At 42.4% G+C, this 20,674-nt stretch overlaps 1 protein-coding gene across 1 annotated transcript; it reads right to left on the bottom strand.

The window, feature by feature from the left end:
• Positions 1–878: 878 nt before the first annotated feature.
• MRPL20 (mitochondrial ribosomal protein L20) lies at positions 879–19,945 on the bottom strand. Its single transcript, XM_089675932.1, has 4 exons — positions 19,812–19,945; positions 15,485–15,595; positions 7,054–7,131; positions 879–1,434 (listed from the first exon to the last, which is right to left on the bottom strand). The coding sequence occupies exons 1-4, from the start codon at positions 19,896–19,898 to the stop codon at positions 1,261–1,263; spliced, it is 450 nt and encodes a 149-aa protein (XP_089532058.1). The 5' UTR covers positions 19,899–19,945; the 3' UTR covers positions 879–1,260.
• Between the last annotated feature and the right edge of the window lie 729 nt (positions 19,946–20,674).

Raw genomic sequence — 20,674 nt, 5'->3', positions numbered from 1 at the left:
GGGACGGCACTGGAGCAATGGTTGAATGGAAAAAAGGCATCTATGCCTTTCGCTGTGCCAATGATTTGGAGAGAGCCAACAGATCATGTTAGTAATTGTTACTTTTGTATGGTGCCTCCAATTGTAAAAGGGCTAAATAAGAAGAAAAAGTTATCTGTGCACTATCCAAATATTCCATCGGCAATACGTCCAGTTCCTCATGGAGAGGGGCTACCAATTCCTAAAGCACCAGAATCCTTCGTGGTTGAGTCAAGTGAGGAAGAACCTGAAGCGTGTAGTCATGTGCAGTTGTAAGAGATAGCCCTTTCCTCGAATACAAGAGAAAAGCCAAGAGAAGCAAAACCGACACAAACTGAAGACAAAACTAGTGAGAATCCCAAGTATTAAAATGATTCAACTTAGCTTATGGCTATAATTTTTCTTGGTAATCCTATGCAATATATTATGCCATTTAGGCTTTGTTATGTAGTCAATATCACTTGCTTTATATTTGTGGAAAGACATCTATCTATAGAATTATTGTGCATTATGTAGTCATTACGCCTATAGTAGAAAACTTTCCGTTTACAGAAAAACTAGAGCCAATTGACAAATTTCATTGTTATATTTGAACTCAGAATGTGAAATTCATTAAGAAATGGACCCTTTTGTTTCCAAAACTGGCAAAAAATAAAAATTTGTTGAACAGTGTAATATGCACACGTGGTATCACTGCAATCATCAAGAGTAGAATTTATTTTGGCTTTACTTCCACTTTTTGTTGATTTGTTTGGACCTTAGTCCTAAAAGGGTTAAACATATTGTACCCAGAGCTGGGCTTCAAAGCAGAAAGTGCAGAACTAGATGTAAAAAAACAACCAAGACTACAACACACCACCTGGCCTTTTAAGACATTTTATTATTAATCATATAAAGATATAGATGCACAAATAAGTAACAAAACCTTGTACGCCATCATCTGACATGCAATGTATTTGTAGGGCATGTGGTTCACCCCAGATGAAGGATCCGACACAGAAAGTGGTTCACACAATCGGTTATAACAGAGATTGATGCATATACAGGTCTTTCCTGTACACCAACGAGCATACTGGGGAAAATGTTGATGTCGTGGGTCGAGAGGAAAAACAGAAAGCTGTAAAAGAACAAAATCCTGTGATTTCTTATTGTCTGTGCAGCAAGTATGAAAGAAATCATCGCCTTTAATGTGATCTCTACAGCAGCTCTGTACAGTTTATAAAGAAAATGTCTTATCTTGAACTAGCGATAATGGACCACACGTGAAAATATTCCTTCAGGCTCCTTCTCATCTCCAAGGGCAGATGCCAAACCTTCTTCACCTCTTCTTTTGGCTAGTGCAGCCAGGGATTTGAATGTTTTGGGTTCATATATGGCCATGTCAGACATTACTTTTCGGTTCAAAGCTACCTGACACTGAAAAATAGGGAAAAAAAAAAAGTAATGAACAGCTATAAACCTGGAACAGATGACAAACAGGCTATACCTTCTATTTTAAAGTGGTTGTAAAGGCTCAATGTTTTTATTTTTCATGCATTCTATGTATAAAGGTAAAAAACCTACTGTGTGCAGGACCCCCCCCCCCCCCCCAAGCACCCCTCTAAAACTGACCTGAGCCCCGTCACGATCCAGCGATCGAGTACTCTCCCTTCTTATTTGCTGAGACAGCAGGGGGAGCCATTGGCTGTCAACCACAGGCAGTGAGCCAATGAGAAGAGGGAAGGACAGGGCAGAGCCGCAGATCTGCAATGGACACACAAGGCAGCGGCTCAGGAGCGAGCCTGCTTGGATGCCCCCATAGCAAGCTGATTGTTGTCAGGACACTTGGGAGGGAGGGGCAAAGAGCGTTGGCAGGGGAGGAGGATTGGGGCTGCTCTGTGCAAAACCACTGCACAGTAAGTAGGACATGTTTGTTATTTAGAAATTCTGCAGTGTTTAATTTGAAGCAATAAACAGTTGTAGATTAAATATAATGCTGTGAACACTTACCATGTGCTTTTTCACTTTTTCCCCCATAAAGCAGAACTATACTCACCTTGGCTCCAGCGATGCAGCGTCCCAGAGATCCCTGCCTGGTCAGCTTCTGGGTCTCAATTGCTGGCCACTTTTATTGGCCGGGCAGGGATGATGTCACTCCTGCACATGCATAGGAGTTCAGTCAGATATGCCATTGCCGAATTTGCACAGTGAGCTGCGTGTGCTCTGTTTTTTGGCACTGTGTTTTTAGTTAGTTGCACAACACAAATTTTGCGATTTGTCCTTGAAATTGAAAGTCTGAGTTTAGATGGTATGTAAAATTCATTTACATGTGATTTATTAATAGATTTTCATAGCACTGCACTTGCTTTTCATTTCATTTTACTTAATGAGCAATATGGATTCCCCCATTGAGATTTACACTCACTGGCCACTTTATTAAGTACATCTTGCTAGTACCGGGTTGGACCCCCTTTTGCCTTCAGCACTGCTTTCATTCTTTGTGGCATAGGTTCAACATTCCTCAGAGATTTATGTCCATATTGACAAGACAGCATCACGCAGTTGCTGCAGATTTGTCAGCTGCACATCTATGATGCGAATCTCCAGTTCTAAAACATTCCCAAAGGTGTTCTATTGGATTGGGATCTGGTGACTGTGGAGGCCATTGGAGTACAGTGAACTCATTGTCATGTTCAAGAAACCAGATTGAGATGATCTGAGCTTTGTGACATGGTGCATTATCCTGCTGGAAGTAGCCATCAGAAGATGGGTACACTGTAGTAATAAAGGGATGAATTGCAAGAACAGAGGTATACCGCTCAGGCAAACAATTTGGATCAATTCACGACAGATGCAGGCTCTGGCTCGCCACCACACACGATGCAACAGAAAGAAGGGTCAGCCGCACACCAGAGGATAGATGAATATAGTGTATATTTATTGATCATAGGACACACAAAACACCAGGACATGAATACAGGACCTGTTAACTATGGCCAGATCTAGGAGGGTGCAGGGGTGGGCTACGCCCCCCCAGATTTCACTCATACCCCCTCAAAGCCAACAGCCACCCTCCTTCATTCTGGACACTGTGCCTTGCCGCTGAACCATTGCTTCAGACAGCAGCATTTTCCCTCTCTGCAGCGAAGGAGCCCAGCAAGGTGGGGGAGGATGCCTATAACACCCAGCCATCTAATCTGCTTAGGTTGTCCAATGGGGATCTACAATGACTCCCGAGGCAGCTGGAGTTGGTGGGCGGAGCCGGAGGTGTGGCTGTCTTCTCCACTCCTCCCACAGACCCCGTCAATGAGGTTGATCTGGTGGTTGAAGGAGGAGGAGGAAACAGCAGCCTGAGAGTCTGATTTCAAGCCATGAGGTAACACCATGACACTACCTACTGCCCCAACCCGCCACTACACTGCCCCAACCCGCCACTACACTGCCCCAACCCGCCACTACACTGCCCCAACCCGCCACTACACTAACCCGCCACTACGCTGCCCCAACCTGCAATTATTCTGCCACTACCACCCACACTAACCTGCCACTATACTATACTGAATCCTTCTTCAGCTCTACTGACCCCCATCTTCTGCCCTGCAGACCCCTGTACACTGCCTTACAAGCTAATGGTCTCTGTACAGTGCCCTATAAACTTATGACTCTATCCTCTGCTCCGCTGACCGTTTGTGCACTGCCCTGCTGAACTAACATCCTCTGCCCCTCCAACATTTTTTACTGCACCCCCACATCAGACAGGCTAAATCCGGCCCCGCTATTTATGCGTTTCACACGATCTCATGCTTAATCATAACAAAGAAAACAACAAAAGTGCTGTCTTATGTAGGTATTAGTTAATAAAGAACACCTGTCCTAATCAGCACTCCTGAAGATACACCTACTAATGCATTGTAACAAAACTATCTGCTTCAAGGTTCAATGTGTTGTATGTTCAGAGATGGTGTTCTGCATATCTTGGTTGTAACGAGTGGTTATTTGTGTTACTGTTGCCTTTCTATCATCTTAAAACAGTCTGCCCATTCTCCTCTGACATCAACAAGGCATTTTTGCCCACACAACTGCCACTCACTGGATATTTTATTTTTTTTATGTGTGTGTTTTAAATATTTGCCTACAATGTTTAAATTATTCACATTAAAATCATCTTTTATGTGTACCTGATAGAAAAAGCGAAAAGAAAAAAAACCCCTCACGTTTTCTTCAACATTTCACCTGAATGCAAGGCTTAAGGCTATGTTCACACCTATGCTGTTTGCGTTTGGTCCATTTCTGAGGTGCGTTTTTCCACATTAATTTTTTATGCATTTTTGATTCGTTTTGCTTTTTTTCCAACTTGTTGCTGGGCAAATTAAAACGCATCAAAAACACACTACATGCATTTCTGCAGCGTCTCCACTGATGTCTATCGAACCAAAAACGCAACGTTTTGCATTTAGTAAAGTCCCTAACACTTTCTAAAAAACGCACAGGGTGAAAACAAGGAGATGTAAACGTGTCCCATAGGAAATCATGTTAAATGGACTGTAGTGCGTTTCTGCAAAATGCAAAACGCACTGCAAAAAGCTTAGGTGAGAACCTAGACTTATACAGGTACAATTTTTGTAGCCTTAGGAATTCCAGAAACTGTACAGGATGCTTATGCATGTTTAATGTTTATCTAAACTCAAAAACAAAAATGCAATATATTGCAGTTTACCAGTCCTTGGATGTGGTGGCTCCATTCATTTTATATTTTCAGGATTTATCCCTTTTCCTTTACCTGGTTATCCTGGCAGTAACACAGTGCCTGTCCTAGAATGACAATCACTCACTCTACTGTATCCAAGATGGAACAGCATTGTCACTCTAGGTTGTTCTCCTAATTTGAATTACAAATCCCTCCTCCTTTCTTCATTTCCATTACATAGGAAAGCATTCTTTTGTATTTAACAGAACTTGACAGGAAAACTCACAAATAACAATGTTTTGAGACTTTAGTTCACAGGAAGGAACGAGAAGAGTGGAATCCTGGTAGGATCATTGGTAACTTTTTGGTACTTGCAGAGAATGTACTTAGGTGTCTGTTTATGAACCAGCGGTAATAGATCGCTGCTCAGTTCTCCGGCATTCTCGGAGAACACAGTTCTCCTGTGAATGCCTTTTATGAAGCAGTTCTCCGAACGAAGGGAGAGCGGTCTCCAAACGCTGGAAAACGGTCTCCAAACGCTGGAAAACGGCTGATTTTACTATAATCTCGCGAGATTACAGTAAAAGATCAGTTTACTAAGCAGAGGTAAATTATCTCTGCTTAGTTTGTGGTCCCTCCGATTCTCCAGCTCTGGGCTGGAGAATCTGGAGGGAGAACACAGATCTCCAGTGAAGGGCTGAACATGTTCTCTGCTGATCTCCTGTGACATAAACTGTGAATGACCAGAGAATAGCTGCGATCCTCTGAGTCTCATCTATTCTCTGTGTCATAAACGGACACCTAAATCTAAAAAATAAGAAAACTAATCCTGCCATCACATCAAAGAACTGATAAGCTGCAATATATTACATTTTTGTTCTTGAGTTTACCTATTCTTTATGAAACAAAAGGTTTTTTGAGTCTGTAAATGCTTGTTAGTAATTTTGTATGAAAAACTCACACAAGTTTTAACCACTTGCCCTCCTGAGGATTTACCCCCCCTTAATGACCAGGCCTCTTTTTGCTACTCGGCGCTGCACTAATTCAACTGATAATTGCGCGGTCATGCAATGCTGCACCCAAACTAAATTTACGTCCTTTTTTTCACACAAATAGAGCTTTCTTTCGGTGGTATTTGATCACCTGTGCGCTTTTTATTTTTCACGCTATAAACAAAAAAAGACCAAAAATATTGAAGAAAAATGAAAATGTTTCACGTTTAGCTATAAAAATATATAGTAAACTCAAAATTAGTTATAAATGTAGGCCAAAATGTATTCTGCTACATGTTTTTGGTAAAAAAAAAATCCCAATAAGTGTATATTGATTGCTTTGTGTGAAAGTTATAGCGTCTACAAACTATGGTATAGATACTGCAATTTACGCCTTTTTTTTTTTGCTATACAGCTCTGCGCTAGTTTAAACGGACAATTGCGCGGTCATCCAATACATAAATTAAATTTATGTCCTTTTTTCACACAATTAGAGCTTTCTTTCGGTGGTATTTGATCGCCTGTGCGTTTATTTTTTGCGCTATAAAAAAAAAAGGCTGACAATTTTGAGAAAAAAAAACAACAATATTTTGGACTTTTTGCTATAAAACATGTCCAGTAAAAAAAAATTAAAAATCAAATTTCGTCATACATTTCAGCCAAAATGCATTCTGCGACGTCTTTGCTAAAAAAAAAACCCAATACGTGTAAATTAATTGGTTTACGTGAAAGTTATAGCGTTTACAAATGGCGGGAAAGATACTGGGATTTTTAATTTTTTTTTTATACCAATAATGGCGGCAATCAGTGACTTATGGCGGGACTGCGGCGGACATTCTGACACTGGGGGGGAACTGACTTGGGGTCACTGACATCTCCAGTGACACCAATACAGTGATCAGTGCAAAGAAAAAAAAACACTGACACTGTACTAATGGCACTGGGGAGGAAGGAGTTAACTTTTTTATTTACTGAAAGGGTTAACTGTGTGAGGGGAGTGTTTTACTAGGGGGCGGGGGTGTGTACTGCACGGGACACGCTGATCGGGAGAGATAAACTCTTCTCTCTGGCACAGCATGTCAGGAGTTGACAGGGAACTGACAGAAAGCAGAGCTACTGCAGCCCTGCTCTCGGTCAGTGATTGCCGCTAATCGGCGGGACACAGCCAGTAACGACCGGCTGTGAACCGGTGACTGACATCCGCGGCCATGATTGGCAGGACAGGTAGAGCGGTGGCGCGCCTCACGCACGCCCCCTACCTGTTTTGCAAACACACATTTTAAAATGTGGTTTGGCCCAGCCGTGCTACCCTGCCAACGTATTTCTACAGTGGCTGGGTGACATGTGGTTAAACATATCTGAAAATCAGAAACTCACTTTTACTAAATTACCAACAAAGTTGTGGTACTTCATGCCATGTTCCTGAAGCGCACCAGTGATTCGCGTTATCCACATCTGAAAGGTATAAAATCAATGATTAGTAAGCAATGCATACTAAATCCACTCTTTCACTTCATACTGTACAATCTACTGTAACTAGGATATCTCTGTTAGAAGAAGAAAATAAAAAAGGGGGGTTCACATCATGTATTTGGATTTGTATCCTGGAACATCCTGCTCTCAACTATTAAATCTATTTTTAGATCCTGGTCTAAATTGTTCAATCTATTTTTAGCTATTGAAATAAACAAACAAACAGGGAGGGAAGGCCATAGAATAGGCTTTATAGGCACTGCAAATATTTTTACGAATTGCTGCATATTTTTGTATACTCAGTAAAGTAACAATTTTAATGAACGTTGTTGCAGAGTGTGTAGTCCCTCAATGGGATGATCCACTCTATGCAGTTACAAATCTCGTAGGTAGATAAAGTGTTAATGCATACAAATATACCGTATCCCGGTAAAGGGACATATTCTGATGTCAATGGCTATAGTGACACATGTTTTTTGACGATATCTCTTCTTCAGGACTTACTACATAAGAGAAAAGTTGGTGTAAATTTAGACATAACATATGTTTACCCATTATTTGGCATAGAAATTAATAAAGTTAATTTGCCTTGGCTGTGAGGGCTCAGATTCCCCTCCCCAACCCCCGCTATGATGCCTGTGTATTAAGGTATACCCAATTTAATAATTTCTATGTCAAATAATGGGTAAACATATGTTATGTCAAAATTTACACCAACTTTTCTCTTATGTAGTAAATCCTGAAGAGATCTTGGCGAAACATGTTGAGTCACTATAGCCATTGACATCAGAATATGTCCCTTTACACCTTTACCAGGATATGGTATATTTGTATACATTAACACTTTATGTACCTACGAGATTAGTAACTGCACAGTGTGGATCATCCAATTGGGGAACTACACTCTGCAGATGTTTTTACTAATTGCTGCATATTTTTGTATACTCAATAAAGTAACAATTTTAATGAACATTGTTGCAGTGCCAATAAAGTCCATTCTATGGCCTTCTCTCCCTGTTTGTTTATTTCAATAGCTTTATTAGGACGCGGCACTTGGGAGCTTTGTATATATCCTCACATTCACCACACTGTGTTTGGATACTGTAATTTTTCAATCTATTTTTAGATCTTGGTCTCAACTGTTCAATCTATGTTTAGATGTGGAGCTATTTTTAGATCCCAATTTCAATAGTTTGATCTATAGATCCTGGATCTATCTTTAGATGCTCATCTCAAATATTCAACCTATTTTTAGATATGGATCTATTTTTAGATCCGGGATCTATTTTTAGATCTTGGTCTCAACTGTTTGACCTGTTTTTAAACACTGGAACTACTTTTAGATCCTGGTCTCAACAGTTCAATCGATTTTTAAAATATTGATTCTAATTTTTTAGATCCTGGTCTCAACTGATTTTAGATCCTCGATCTATTTTTAGATCAGGAATCTATTATTAGATCAAAGATCTAAAAATACGTCCTAGATCTAAAAATAGATCCTGAATCTATTTGTAGATCCTGGTCTGAACTGTTCAATCTATGTTTAGATTCCTGGTCTCAATTAATTGACCTTTTTTACATCCTGGCTTCAAAAGTTCAATCTATCTTTAGAACCTGGATCTATCTTTAGATGCTGATCTTAACCAATCTATTTTTAGACATGGATCTATTTTTAGATCCTGGTCTCAACTGTTTGATCTGTTTTTAAACACTGGAACTACTTTTAGATCCTGGTCTCAACTGTTTGATCCATTTTTAAACATAGATCTATTTTTAGATCCTGATCTAAAACAGGCTGACATATGTGTAGATCCTGGTCTCAATTTTGCAATCTATTTTTAGATCCTGGAGCTATTTTAAGAGCCTGGTCTTAACTTCTTGATCTACTTTTAGATCCTGATCTCAACTGTTAGATCTATTTCAAAGATCCTGGATCTATTTTTAGATCCTGGTCTACACTGTCCAATCTATTTTTATATCCTGGATCTATTTTAAGATTCTGGTCTCAACAGCTTGATCCATCTTTAGATCATGATCTATTGATAGATCCTGGATCTATTTTTATACATGGATCAATTTCTCGATCCTAGATCTATTTTTAGATCCAAGTCTCAACTATTCAATCTTTTTTTACACATGGATCTATTTTTAGATCCTGGTTTCAACGGATTTAAACGGTTCAATATATGTTTAGATCCTGGTCTAAACTGTTTGATCTATTTTTACATCCTGCATCAATTTTTAGAGCCTGGAGCTATTTTATGAGCCTGGTCGCAACTGTCTGATCTATGTTGAGATCCTGGTCGCAACTGTCTGATCTATGTTGAGATCCTGGTCGCAACTGTCTGATCTATGTTGAGATCCTGGTCGCAACTGTCTGATCTATGTTGAGATCCTGGTCGCAACTGTCTGATCTATGTTGAGATCCTGGTCGCAACTGTCTGATCTATGTTGAGATCCTGGTCGCAACTGTCTGATCTATGTTGAGATCCTGGTCGCAACTGTCTGATCTATGTTGAGATCCTGGTCGCAACTGTCTGATCTATGTTGAGATCCTGGTCGCAACTGTCTGATCTATGTTGAGATCCTGGTCGCAACTGTCTGATCTATGTTGAGATCCTGGTCGCAACTGTCTGATCTATGTTGAGATCCTGGTCGCAACTGTCTGATCTATGTTGAGATCCTGGTCGCAACTGTCTGATCTATGTTGAGATCCTGGTCGCAACTGTCTGATCTATGTTGAGATCCTGGTCGCAACTGTCTGATCTATGTTGAGATCCTGGTCGCAACTGTCTGATCTATGTTGAGATCCTGGTCGCAACTGTCTGATCTATGTTGAGATCCTGGTCGCAACTGTCTGATCTATGTTGAGATCCTGGTCGCAACTGTCTGATCTATGTTGAGATCCTGGTCGCAACTGTCTGATCTATGTTGAGATCCTGGTCGCAACTGTTCACTCTATTTTTCAATCCCAGATTTATTTTAGATCCTAGTCTGAACTGTTTGATCTATCTTTAGATGCGGAATCTATCTTTAGATCCTGGTCTCAAGTGTTGAATCGATTGTTAGATCCTGAATCGATTGTTAGATCCTGAATCGATTGTTAGATCCTGAATCGATTGTTAGATCCTGAATCGATTGTTAGATCCTGAATCGATTGTTAGATCCTGAATCGATTGTTAGATCCTGAATCGATTGTTAGAACCTGGCCTCAACTGTGCAATCTATTTTAAGATCCTGGAGCTATTTTTAGACCCTGGTCTCAAGTGTTCCAGCTATTTTTAGACCCTGGTGTCAACAGTTCAGTCAGTTTTTTTAACCCCGATCTATTGTTAGATCCTGATCTTAACTGTTAGATCTATTTTAGAACTGGATCTATTATTAGATCCTGATCTCAACAGTTCAAGCGATTTGTAAACATGGATCTATTTTTAGATCCTGGTCTCAACTGTTCAATCTATATTTAGACCTGGATCTAATTTTAGATCCTGGTTTCAACAGTTCCATCAATCTTTAGATGTTAGTCTCGACTATTCAATCTATTTTATACCTGGCTGGATCTAGGGAGGTGCTGAGGTGGGCTGGACCCTCCCAGATGTCACTTGTGCCCCCCCCCCCCCAAAGCCTCCTGTGCCCGACTGCTGAGTTTCATTTCTTATCCCTGCACGCAGAGAAGGCACAGGCACCAGCGCTCCTCCTAACACAGCACATAGCTGTGAGCTTGGATTCCTACATGCAGCCACGATCTGTACAATAGTGTGGGGGCATGTACATAGTGGAATAAGAAGTGTGAAGTGGGCAGGATTGCTGGAGGAATGGGTGCCACATTGCTGGCTTGCTGAGGGGGCGGAGCAGTGCCATGAGCTGCATGCAGTTTGGAAGGGGAGGGGGAAGCTCAGAGTGGAGAACGGAAGGCGGGTGAGTTGGTCTGCGGAGCATGGGGCAGTTATGTTTGGGGTGGGGAGGGCAGAAATCATTACATTCAGTGTGTGGACGGGTCACAGCAGGAGGTAGAAATACTGTCTACGTTCAGCCAGACAAGTTATCCCTCATTATTCCTCTGGTTCTCTCCACTGGTATATTTGTAGAGTTATACCGCATGCTATGGAGCTCTGATACACATGCAACATTCCTGCGGTCTGCAGATATACAGTATATAGCATTACCCTGCTGTTATCATACTTCTTTACATTATAACCTCTTATATATCATCTCACCTCCCTGACATGTCTGCACTTAGAACATCAGGGTGAAAAATCCCTATAGTGTCCCCAGCTACTATAAAGGAATCTAACCTTCCTGATGTTATAGAACGATGCTATAACTCATCTATATACTATTACAGAACGATGCTATAACTCATCTATATACTATTACAGAACGATGCTATAACTCATCTATATACTATTACAGGTACTATATTATATAGCATGGACTAATCACATATGTGTGTACATTCACATCAGTCTTTGCCCCAAGGAGCTTACAAGGTGCTGACATCACATGCATACACGGCCAATTTATAAACAGGAGTCAATTAACCTAATCAGCATGTGCTTCCAGGCACAGGGAGAATATGCAAACACGGCACAGTTAGGCTCCATTCACATCTGAGTTTAGCGGGTTTTAGATGCATATTTTACCACGATTTTTGCGCATTTTCATACAGCGTTTTTAGCCATTTTTGAGCTTTTTTTTTTTATTAGCCAATAGAGAAAAATCTCATCTGTTGCATTATTTGACGCTAGGTTTTTCTGCATCTTTAGCTTTTCCATCAGCTTTTATTTCTTTTTTTAATATTATTGTTAATTTATTATTTTGTTTTTTGTTAGGGTAAGGGGTTGGAGTAAAGGTTAGGGTTAGGATTAGGGTTTGGGTTATGGTTAGTATTGTATTTATTTTCTTTTTATTTATTTTTGTTAGGGTTAGGGTGTTAATAATAATGATGATAATAAATGTAAAAAAAATAAAACTTAAAAAAAAAAAAAAAAATCAAATACTATGTAATAATACATATATAAATAATTAACCCCGAACCTTAACCCCCTAATCTTTAAAAAAATATTAAATACATAAGAAGAAACACCTAAACCCAAACAAAAAAAATACAATAATAATAATAATAATGATAAAATTAATAAATGTAAAATACAAAAATAATCATAAATACTATGTAATAATAAATAATAATAATAATAAACCCATAACCTTAACCCCCTAACCTTTATAAAAGTAATAAAATAATAACAATAATAATTATTGTATTTCTTTTGTTTGGGTGTTTTTTATAATAATAATTTATTTCATATATTTTATTAAGGTTAGGGGTTAATTATTATTTATTAATCATGATTTTTCATTTATATGTCAATTTACTCTACATTTAATTTATTCATATATTACAAAAAAATGCACCAATCGCACATTTCTATTCTTTTCTACAGGAATAAAAATGAGCCAAAAACGTGCAAATCTGCCCAATTAGAGCTACAAAAGCTCAGACGACTAGAGTAATATTGATTTTCTTTTCCCCTGAGCATTTTGGAGCTTCGCACTACAAAACACAGGTGTGACTTGGGCCTTAGTGCCCATGTTGGGATTTGAACTTAGGACCCCAGTGCTGCAAGGCAGGCATGCTAAGACCTAAACCACTGTACTAGCCATACAGTATCTCTTATATGACTCTATATACGATCTAACTTTCCTGACGTGTGCAGTATTAGGGTGATGCTATAACTCGTCTGTATGTTATGCCCTATAGGGGATATAACATTCCTGACGTGTCTTTTGCTACTGGTCTGATGTTATAACTCCTGATCCACTTGTACTGAATTATAATGTAGCTGTACTCCCTTCTTTTATAGGCTTCATTCACATGGCTTTAATGGGGCTTTGTATGGGGATTGGGTGCATGGGGAGCGGTCACTTCCGGGAGAACACAGTAATTGCTAGTGGCTATAGCCGCTGGTAATAATCATATACTAAAAATCCAACATGCTGGTTGTACCCAAGTTGATCGATGGATCAAGTTAATTTCAACAGCCTGCTCATACAAGGATCAAATCTCAGCTGGTCTCCGCTAAGCCAGCTGAGATTCGAATCATCTATGCCTGGCTTAAGTTACAAGAGAACCATAATGTTTTCCTGGGTACTTCAAAACTCTGTAATAAGATGTGATATTGTAGAATAATACACAAGGACCGGGAATAATAAGCCCATAGTCCGGTGTACAAGTTTTACTCTTTCAATGAAAGGTTAAAGGGTGAGAGTGTTCCATCAGTTCGGTGAGATGGCTAAGAAACCAGAAATAACGGAAAATAGGAAAATGACTGACAATGTAAATAGCATTAGCTACTTAAAGTGAGCGCAGGACAAAGCAAGTGTTCTTATGTATTTTAAAGAAGGACTGGTTATCAGCACTATGAGAGCCATCTGTTAACATAAGGGAGGAGGAACGGAGAAACATTCTAAAGAGAAGCCTCCTGGAGGAGAACAGCACAACCCTGGAAGTGTGAGAGGAAGAAATCTGGAGCATTCTGTCCCCTGGCTGGGGAAAACTGTCTTGATCTATATGTTATATAGGTCAGAATCTAAGCTGGGAGCATAGAGAATGCACAATGTGATGAAAGGTGAACAAGGAAGAAGTCTTTGGAATTATAACCAAGATAAAAGTGGAACACTGTTAGGGAACTTGCTTTGGACTTTTCTGTGATTGTTTTTTTCATGGTGAAGGTGTACTATCATTAATGCACATAATTGTTTTAAAATATCTATATGCTGATTTATTTTTCCCCAACACTTTTTGTTGGTATTTTTATGATGGAATTCGGTATAAATAATAGTGGTAATTTTAGGTAGCGCTGCACCAGCAGTGGTTAAGGAGACAGTCCGTGCTGCCATTAAAGTGGAACTAAAGGGTGAATACTTACGTGTCCAAACAGTCCAATGCTGGTGCCCGAATCTTTTTATGAGTGCAGGTCTTTAGGTCTCTTCATTGGCTGGCATGTGATGGCATCACTCTTGCGCCTGCACAGGAGCTAGTCATCCTGGCACTCAGAGACTGGCCTGGTACTGTAGGCTGAGCTGTATATGTGCAGCTCAGTTTACAGCATCGCAGAAGAAAGCAAGCAGGCACGTAGAGGCATTTTATTGAAGAAGAGATAGTGCATGTCTCTTCTGCAATAAACGCCTGCCTACTTGCTGTTTCTTATAGTGGGATTTCAGTGACACTTTAAAAAGTAACTCCACTTTTATTGAGAAGAATTAAAAAAAAAACATTCCCCTCTGGGTGATCTGTGTACATTGCAAGGATTTTAAAAGACTTTGCTGCAGATTCCTACCTTTTGTTAACCTGAGGAAATAGCTATTTCTCTGTGTCCATGTGCAAAATGAATGTGAATGAGAGTGATTTCATAATCATCAATCAGCTGCTGCATTTGCGGGGCTCTAATGAGGAAAGTTGCAGGGTCTACATCCCTTTAAACATGATTTCCCTATGGGAGTTTCTCACCAAAAATGACCTAATAGTTGCAGGGGATGGCCAAAATCTGACTTGTATCTTAGTGTAGACTTCTGGGAAAATCAGCCATTCTCACAAACAGGAAATGACATTTCTAGGGTGCGTTCTGTACATCATCTGTGTACAGAATGCCTCCAGATCACCATTTTCCATTGTATTTTACAGAAAATTCCAATGTTGCAAATTGAAAAGGAAAGCCAATTTATAAGACCATTCAAATACAATATGACTTGAGTCGCATTTGTACATTTGTATTTTTATTTTGCCATTTCCCCCCCCCACGAAAGTGGAATGACACATCCCTATACTGGGACTGACTTTTTTTTCTACAGGTTTCAACAAAGTTTGATGAAAGCTTGCTATACACACACTGTCTTGGAGGACAAGTTGAAGTCTGCATGAACAAGGCTTTATGGTGTACACACCAACTACCTGGTTCAGTTTAGGACAGGATGATGCTGACTCATTGTCTAGGGAACAGGCTGAATGGGAAGAGGTGATCCTGGAAGCTGTCATCCTAATTCAGGAAAAAAGTAGGTCACCTACCTGCCTGTGAAGTAGATGTGTATAAAACACAAGACTGGTTTGGTTGGGCAAAATTACAAATCCTCAGGATGGTAAAACAGTGATCATTTTTCTATTTAGCAGTATCTAGCCATTACTAGATTTGTCCCAAGGTCAGTACATGATGCATTAAGGAAAACATTTCCGAAGGAGCATCGTAAATTGCATGTAGCTGCCACAAACATTTGCAAATGAACACAAGCAAGGCCTCTACCTTTATCAAAACGTTAAGAACACAATATTGCACTCTACCGTTCTCATGATGCGGGGCTTTACTTTTCTGGCTTTTGTTGAATATACAAAGGCTCTGCGCACAGCTCGTATTGCCAAGGTATAACAACGATTCTTTCGGCCTCGAAAATGCTGCAAATGAAGAAAATTAGTTGTAAGAATGTAGGTTTTTGCCATAATTTAAATGAAATCTTCTTAAATAAAAAATCAATTTTCCCACATGTGAGAAAAATAAATAAACAAATAAATGCAGATTTTGCTGAAATACTCATCTCCTCCCCAGGGCTGTCCTTGAAGACTCATCACTCTGTGGTGCGGTGCCAATTCTCTTCTGGGATGGAAGGAGCCCAGTGTCACCTCTGAGCCCAGGCAGTCATAGACTTGCCTCCTGGGAGTGCATCATCATGCCAGTCTGAGATCACCATATTGCTGCTCAGAACAGCAAATAAGCACCATTATACAAACATCGCTGAGTGTAGGAGCACCCACCGCCAATGATAAGTGGAAGATTACCTGGGGCCAGTCAGTACTGGACTTCAGGGAGGGGGTGGGTAGAAAAAGGTGGCGTTGAGCTTTACATATACTATTGTAAAAACACTATTAAGATGTTTTTCCTATTCTGCGCTTTTGGTAAATTAGTTAGATAGGCCTATTGGTGGTCTTGTTAAACACTGATCACACTATGCAGGAAAGTACAGTGTGGTCAATGTTCTGGCTGTGCCAAGAACTTAGCCTGCTCTCCTCTTCTCCCGCCCCCCCCCCCTCCTCACAGCCATTCACTGGGAAGATCAGTGTGCTGCTGTTTCGCTACCCTCACCTCTCTATGCAGATGAACAAAGGGTGATCACTTATATAAAACTGGAAAAAAAAGGTATCTATAATTTTTTTTTATAGGCATATACAAAGGTTTTACCTTTCATTTCTATTTTAAACTGAATGGGTTGTTTTACAAGGTGAGTGATTAGATATACTATAAATTAATTTCCAGGTCTTATGGAACACCTACTAATTATTATATTTACACCTCAATAGACATTAGCATGAACAGTGACTTGAGGTTATAAAGATAAACAAAAGAATTAGGAATGTGGTCTATGTGGCTCCCAAGGATGCAAAAATATATTTTTTAGTAACAATAATGAAATTAAACAAATGATAATAATGGCCAGAAAGGAAACACAGACAGTGAACATTTTAGTGCTCCCTTAGATTGGTGGCAATTGCAAAAGAAAATGCTCCTCATGTTGGTGGTCAGCGTAAAGAATGTTCCTCCTCACTTTGGTGGTCAGCGGGAAGAATGCTCCTCACGTTGGTGGTCAACGGGAAGAATGCTCCTTATGTTGGTGGTCAGTGGGAAGAACGCTACTCACGTTGGTGGTCAAAAGGACACACAGACAGTGAACATTTTAGCGCTCCCTTAGATTGGTGGTAATTGGAAACGAGAATGCTCATCACGTTGGTGGTCAGAGGTAAGAATGCTCCTTACGTTGGTGGTCAGCGTCAAGAATGTTTCTCCTTACGCTGGCGGCCAGCGGCAAGAACGCTCCTCGCGTTGGCGGCCAGAACGCTCCTCGCGTTGGCGGCCAGAACGCTCCTCGCGTTGGCGGCCAGAACGCTCCTCGCGTTGGCGGCCAGAATGCTACTCAACATTGGTGGTCAGAAAGGAAACCCAGACAGTGAACATTTTAGCTCTCCCTTAGATTGGTGGTAATTGGAAAAGAGAATGCTCCTCACGTTAATAGTCAGCAGGAAGAATGCTCCTCATGTTGGTGGTCAGCGGGAAGAATGCTCCTTATGTTGGTCAGTGAGAAGAATGCTACTCACGTTGGTGGTCAGAAAGGACACACAGACATTGAACATTTTAGCGCTCCCTTAGATTGGTGGTAATTGGAAACGAGAATGCTCATCACGTTGGTGGTCAGAGGTAAGAATGCTCCTTACGTTGGTGGTCAGCATCAAGAATGTTTCTCCTTACGCTGGAGGTCAGCGGGAAGAATGTTTCTCCTTATGCTGGAGGTCAGCGGGAAGAATGTTTCTCCTTACTTTGGCGGTCAGCGGGAAGAACGCTCCTCACGTTGGCAGTCAGCGGGAAGAACGCTCCTCACGTTGGCGGTCAGCGGGAAGAACGCTCCTCACGTTGGCGGTCAGCGGGAAGAACGCTCCTCACGTTGGCGGTCAGCGGGAAGAACGCTCCTCACGTTGGCGGTCAGCGGGAAGAACGCTCCTCACGTTGGCGGTCAGCGGGAAGAACGCTCCTCACGTTGGCGGTCAGCGGGAAGAACGCTCCTCACGTTGGCGGTCAGCGGGAAGAACGCTCCTCACGTTGGCGGTCAGCGGGAAGAACGCTCCTCACGTTGGCGGTCAGCGGGAAGAACGCTCCTCACGTTGGCGGTCAGCGGGAAGAACGCTCCTCACGTTGGCGGTCAGCGGGAAGAACGCTCCTCACGTTGGCGGTCAGCGGGAAGAACGCTCCTCACGTTGGCGGTCAGCGGGAAGAACGCTCCTCACGTTGGCGGTCAGCGGGAAGAACGCTCCTCACGTTGGCGGTCAGCGGGAAGAACGCTCCTCACGTTGGCGGTCAGCGGGAAGAACGCTCCTCACGTTGGCGGTCAGCGGGAAGAACGCTCCTCACGTTGGCGGTCAGCGGGAAGAACGCTCCTCACGTTGGCGGTCAGCGGGAAGAACGCTCCTCACGTTGGCGGTCAGCGGGAAGAACGCTCCTCACGTTGGCGGTCAGCGGGAAGAACGCTCCTCACGTTGGCGGTCAGCGGGAAGAACGCTCCTCACGTTGGCGGTCAGCGGGAAGAACGCTCCTCACGTTGGCGGTCAGCGGGAAGAACGCTCCTCACGTTGGCGGTCAGCGGGAAGAACGCTCCTCACGTTGGCGGTCAGCGGGAAGAACGCTCCTCACGTTGGCGGTCAGCGGGAAGAACGCTCCTCACGTTGGCGGTCAGCGGGAAGAACGCTCCTACATTGGCGGTCAGCGGGAAGAACGCTCCTACATTGGCGGTCAGCGGGAAGAACGCTCCTACATTGGCGGTCAGCGGGAAGAACGCTCCTACATTGGCGGTCAGCGGGAAGAACGCTCCTACATTGGCGGTCAGCGGGAAGAACGCTCCTACATTGGCGGTCAGCGGGAAGAACGCTCCTACATTGGCGGTCAGCGGGAAGAACGCTCCTACATTGGCGGTCAGCGGGAAGAATGCTCCTACATTGGGGGTCAGCGGGAAGAACGCTCCTACATTGGGGGTCAGCGGGAAGAACGCTCCTACATTGGTGGTCAGCGGGACAAATGTCCCTCACAGATAAGTGAAAAAAACTAATGGTATCAGTGGTAGCTTATCTGAGAGGCAGAAACTGCTCATTGCTCAAGGAACCCCTGGCAACTTTTGCAGGAACCTTAGCGGTCCACAGAGGAATGGTCGACAAAGGATGTTATAAGCTGTAGATGGTGCGTAGACCGGGTGGGACGGTGCGTAGACCGGGTGGGACGGTGCGTAGACCGGGTGGGACGGTGCGGGTTGTTATAAAGCCTGTCTTGTGCACGCACCTTTATACTAAGCTTTGCAAAAACAGAGAACTTCTTATGTATCTTATAGGACCACAAAATCATTAAACCTTATAGAGCGAAGTAAGAATGGGATGGGTCGGATGGTTAATTGTCCACGTTGAGCACACTCTGGAGCAGGCGGAGTTAGATTTGCCACCTCATCCCTTTAAACCCGAACACATATTAATGACACAGGTTGTAAGGATGATTTCATGCAGATAAGGCACTGGGTGAGTTTAATTACCACCTTAATCAGCCCCAGAACCTGTGTCATTAATATGTGTTCGGGTTGAAACGGGCAGACTGACAACTCATGGGGCCCCCGGGCAATAGGGGATCATGGGGCCCCTGTGTCCTTGCCCACACTCAAAGCACACCCAAAAAAAGCCTATAAAAAGGTACCAGGGGCATTTCATGGGGCCCCCTACTGACCCTGGGCCCTGCGGCAGTGCCCCAGTGCTTGAATGGTCAGTCCGCCCCTGGGTTGAAAGGGATGAGGTGGAGTCCAGGCAGCTTCTTGCTCAGCACAGTGCGGATGGTTCTATTGTGGATATATAAATACAGACTCCACTCACCTCTACATCTGATGGCAGAACGCACGAACAAACCACACATCTCAATGACAGCTGTCAAATCGGATTGCCCCGGTTTCATGCATCCCAATGCAGGCCATTCCAGCTATCTGTCAGGCAGGACGATGACTGGAAGCAGCATGCAGGAAGAGGCACACAGGGCATCTCCGGGGTCACAGAGCTCATCACTCCCCTCAGACAGGTCCTCCGTGTCCATCTGACTTACCCGAGCATGTTTGAGCACCTCCTGAACCTTCCAGTACCGATCCGCACCTCGGTTCCGAATCCAGCGCGACAAACTTAGGAACACCATGCTGTGCCCTCTACTGGATGCCCCAATTGCCCTTAACAAAGATGGATTCCGTACGCCCTCTAACTTTGACACTTTTGGTACGTGCGTCCGGACGTCACGCTCCCCCCCCCTCCATCGAGCTTTATTGACTACAATGTTCTAACCAGAGCTGGAACAGATGTTCCGTTGGTTTTCTGTAGAAAGGTGTGGCGCAGCGCTGCATGTACAGGATGAGTGGCAGTGAGGGCAGTTCATAGTATAGCAGTGTAGATGGTATTCCTGTAATGGGTCATTCAACTTGTAATTTCTACTACTAGTCTATGTAAACGTTCAATACGCTTGTTCTAAAGCCCTGTTTATCCTGCACATACGTGTTTATGTTAGGTACTTAGAACTTTTTTTTAATCTTCTGTTGTATGAATTTCTGCGCCCCTTCATGTCTACACGCGTGTACTCTAGTCATGGCTGCATGCAGGGCCGTGCTGCTCCTGAGGCCAATAGAGCGGCTGCCTCAGGAAGACACGAGGAGGAAGGCTGGCCATACATTATACAATTTTCTTTAGAAAATTGCTTTAGATTTACCAAAAACCATATAATATGAAGTCAAACCCAAACAACACTTTCAGTTGTATCCAATTAGGCAGGCCCTTGCACTACGCACTTGAAGGTAAATCTAAAGGAAATTGGGCAGAAATTGGACAGAAAATTGTATAGTGTATGGCCAGCCGAACGGTGGCGCTGAGGTCGGGGAGTCTACAGTATACTGGACTGTCTGTCCTCAGTACAGCTCGGTGTCA

The sequence above is a fragment of the Staurois parvus genome, unplaced genomic scaffold, assembly GCF_062004578.1.
Source record: "Staurois parvus isolate SC_StPar_1 unplaced genomic scaffold, SC_StPar_1.0 ptg000160l, whole genome shotgun sequence".
NCBI classification, from domain to species: Eukaryota; Metazoa; Chordata; class Amphibia; order Anura; family Ranidae; genus Staurois; species Staurois parvus.
The sequence above is the reverse complement of the archived record's forward strand: the minus strand, read 5'-3'. Positions and strand labels throughout refer to the sequence as shown.

Bases quoted from the DNA above. Each gene is read 5' to 3' on its own strand.
- MRPL20 (XM_089675932.1), bottom strand. From the start codon at position 19,898: ATGGTGTTCCTAAGTTTGTCGCGCTGGATTCGGAACCGAGGTGCGGAT. The intron at 7,132-15,484 runs GTAGAGTGCAAT...TATACCTTTCAG, and splicing joins AGCCCCGCATCATGAGAACG to ATGTGGATAACGCGAATCAC. The intron at 1,435-7,053 runs GTGAGTTTCTGA...CCTATTTTTCAG, and splicing joins TTGTTGGTAATTTAGTAAAA to TGTCAGGTAGCTTTGAACCG.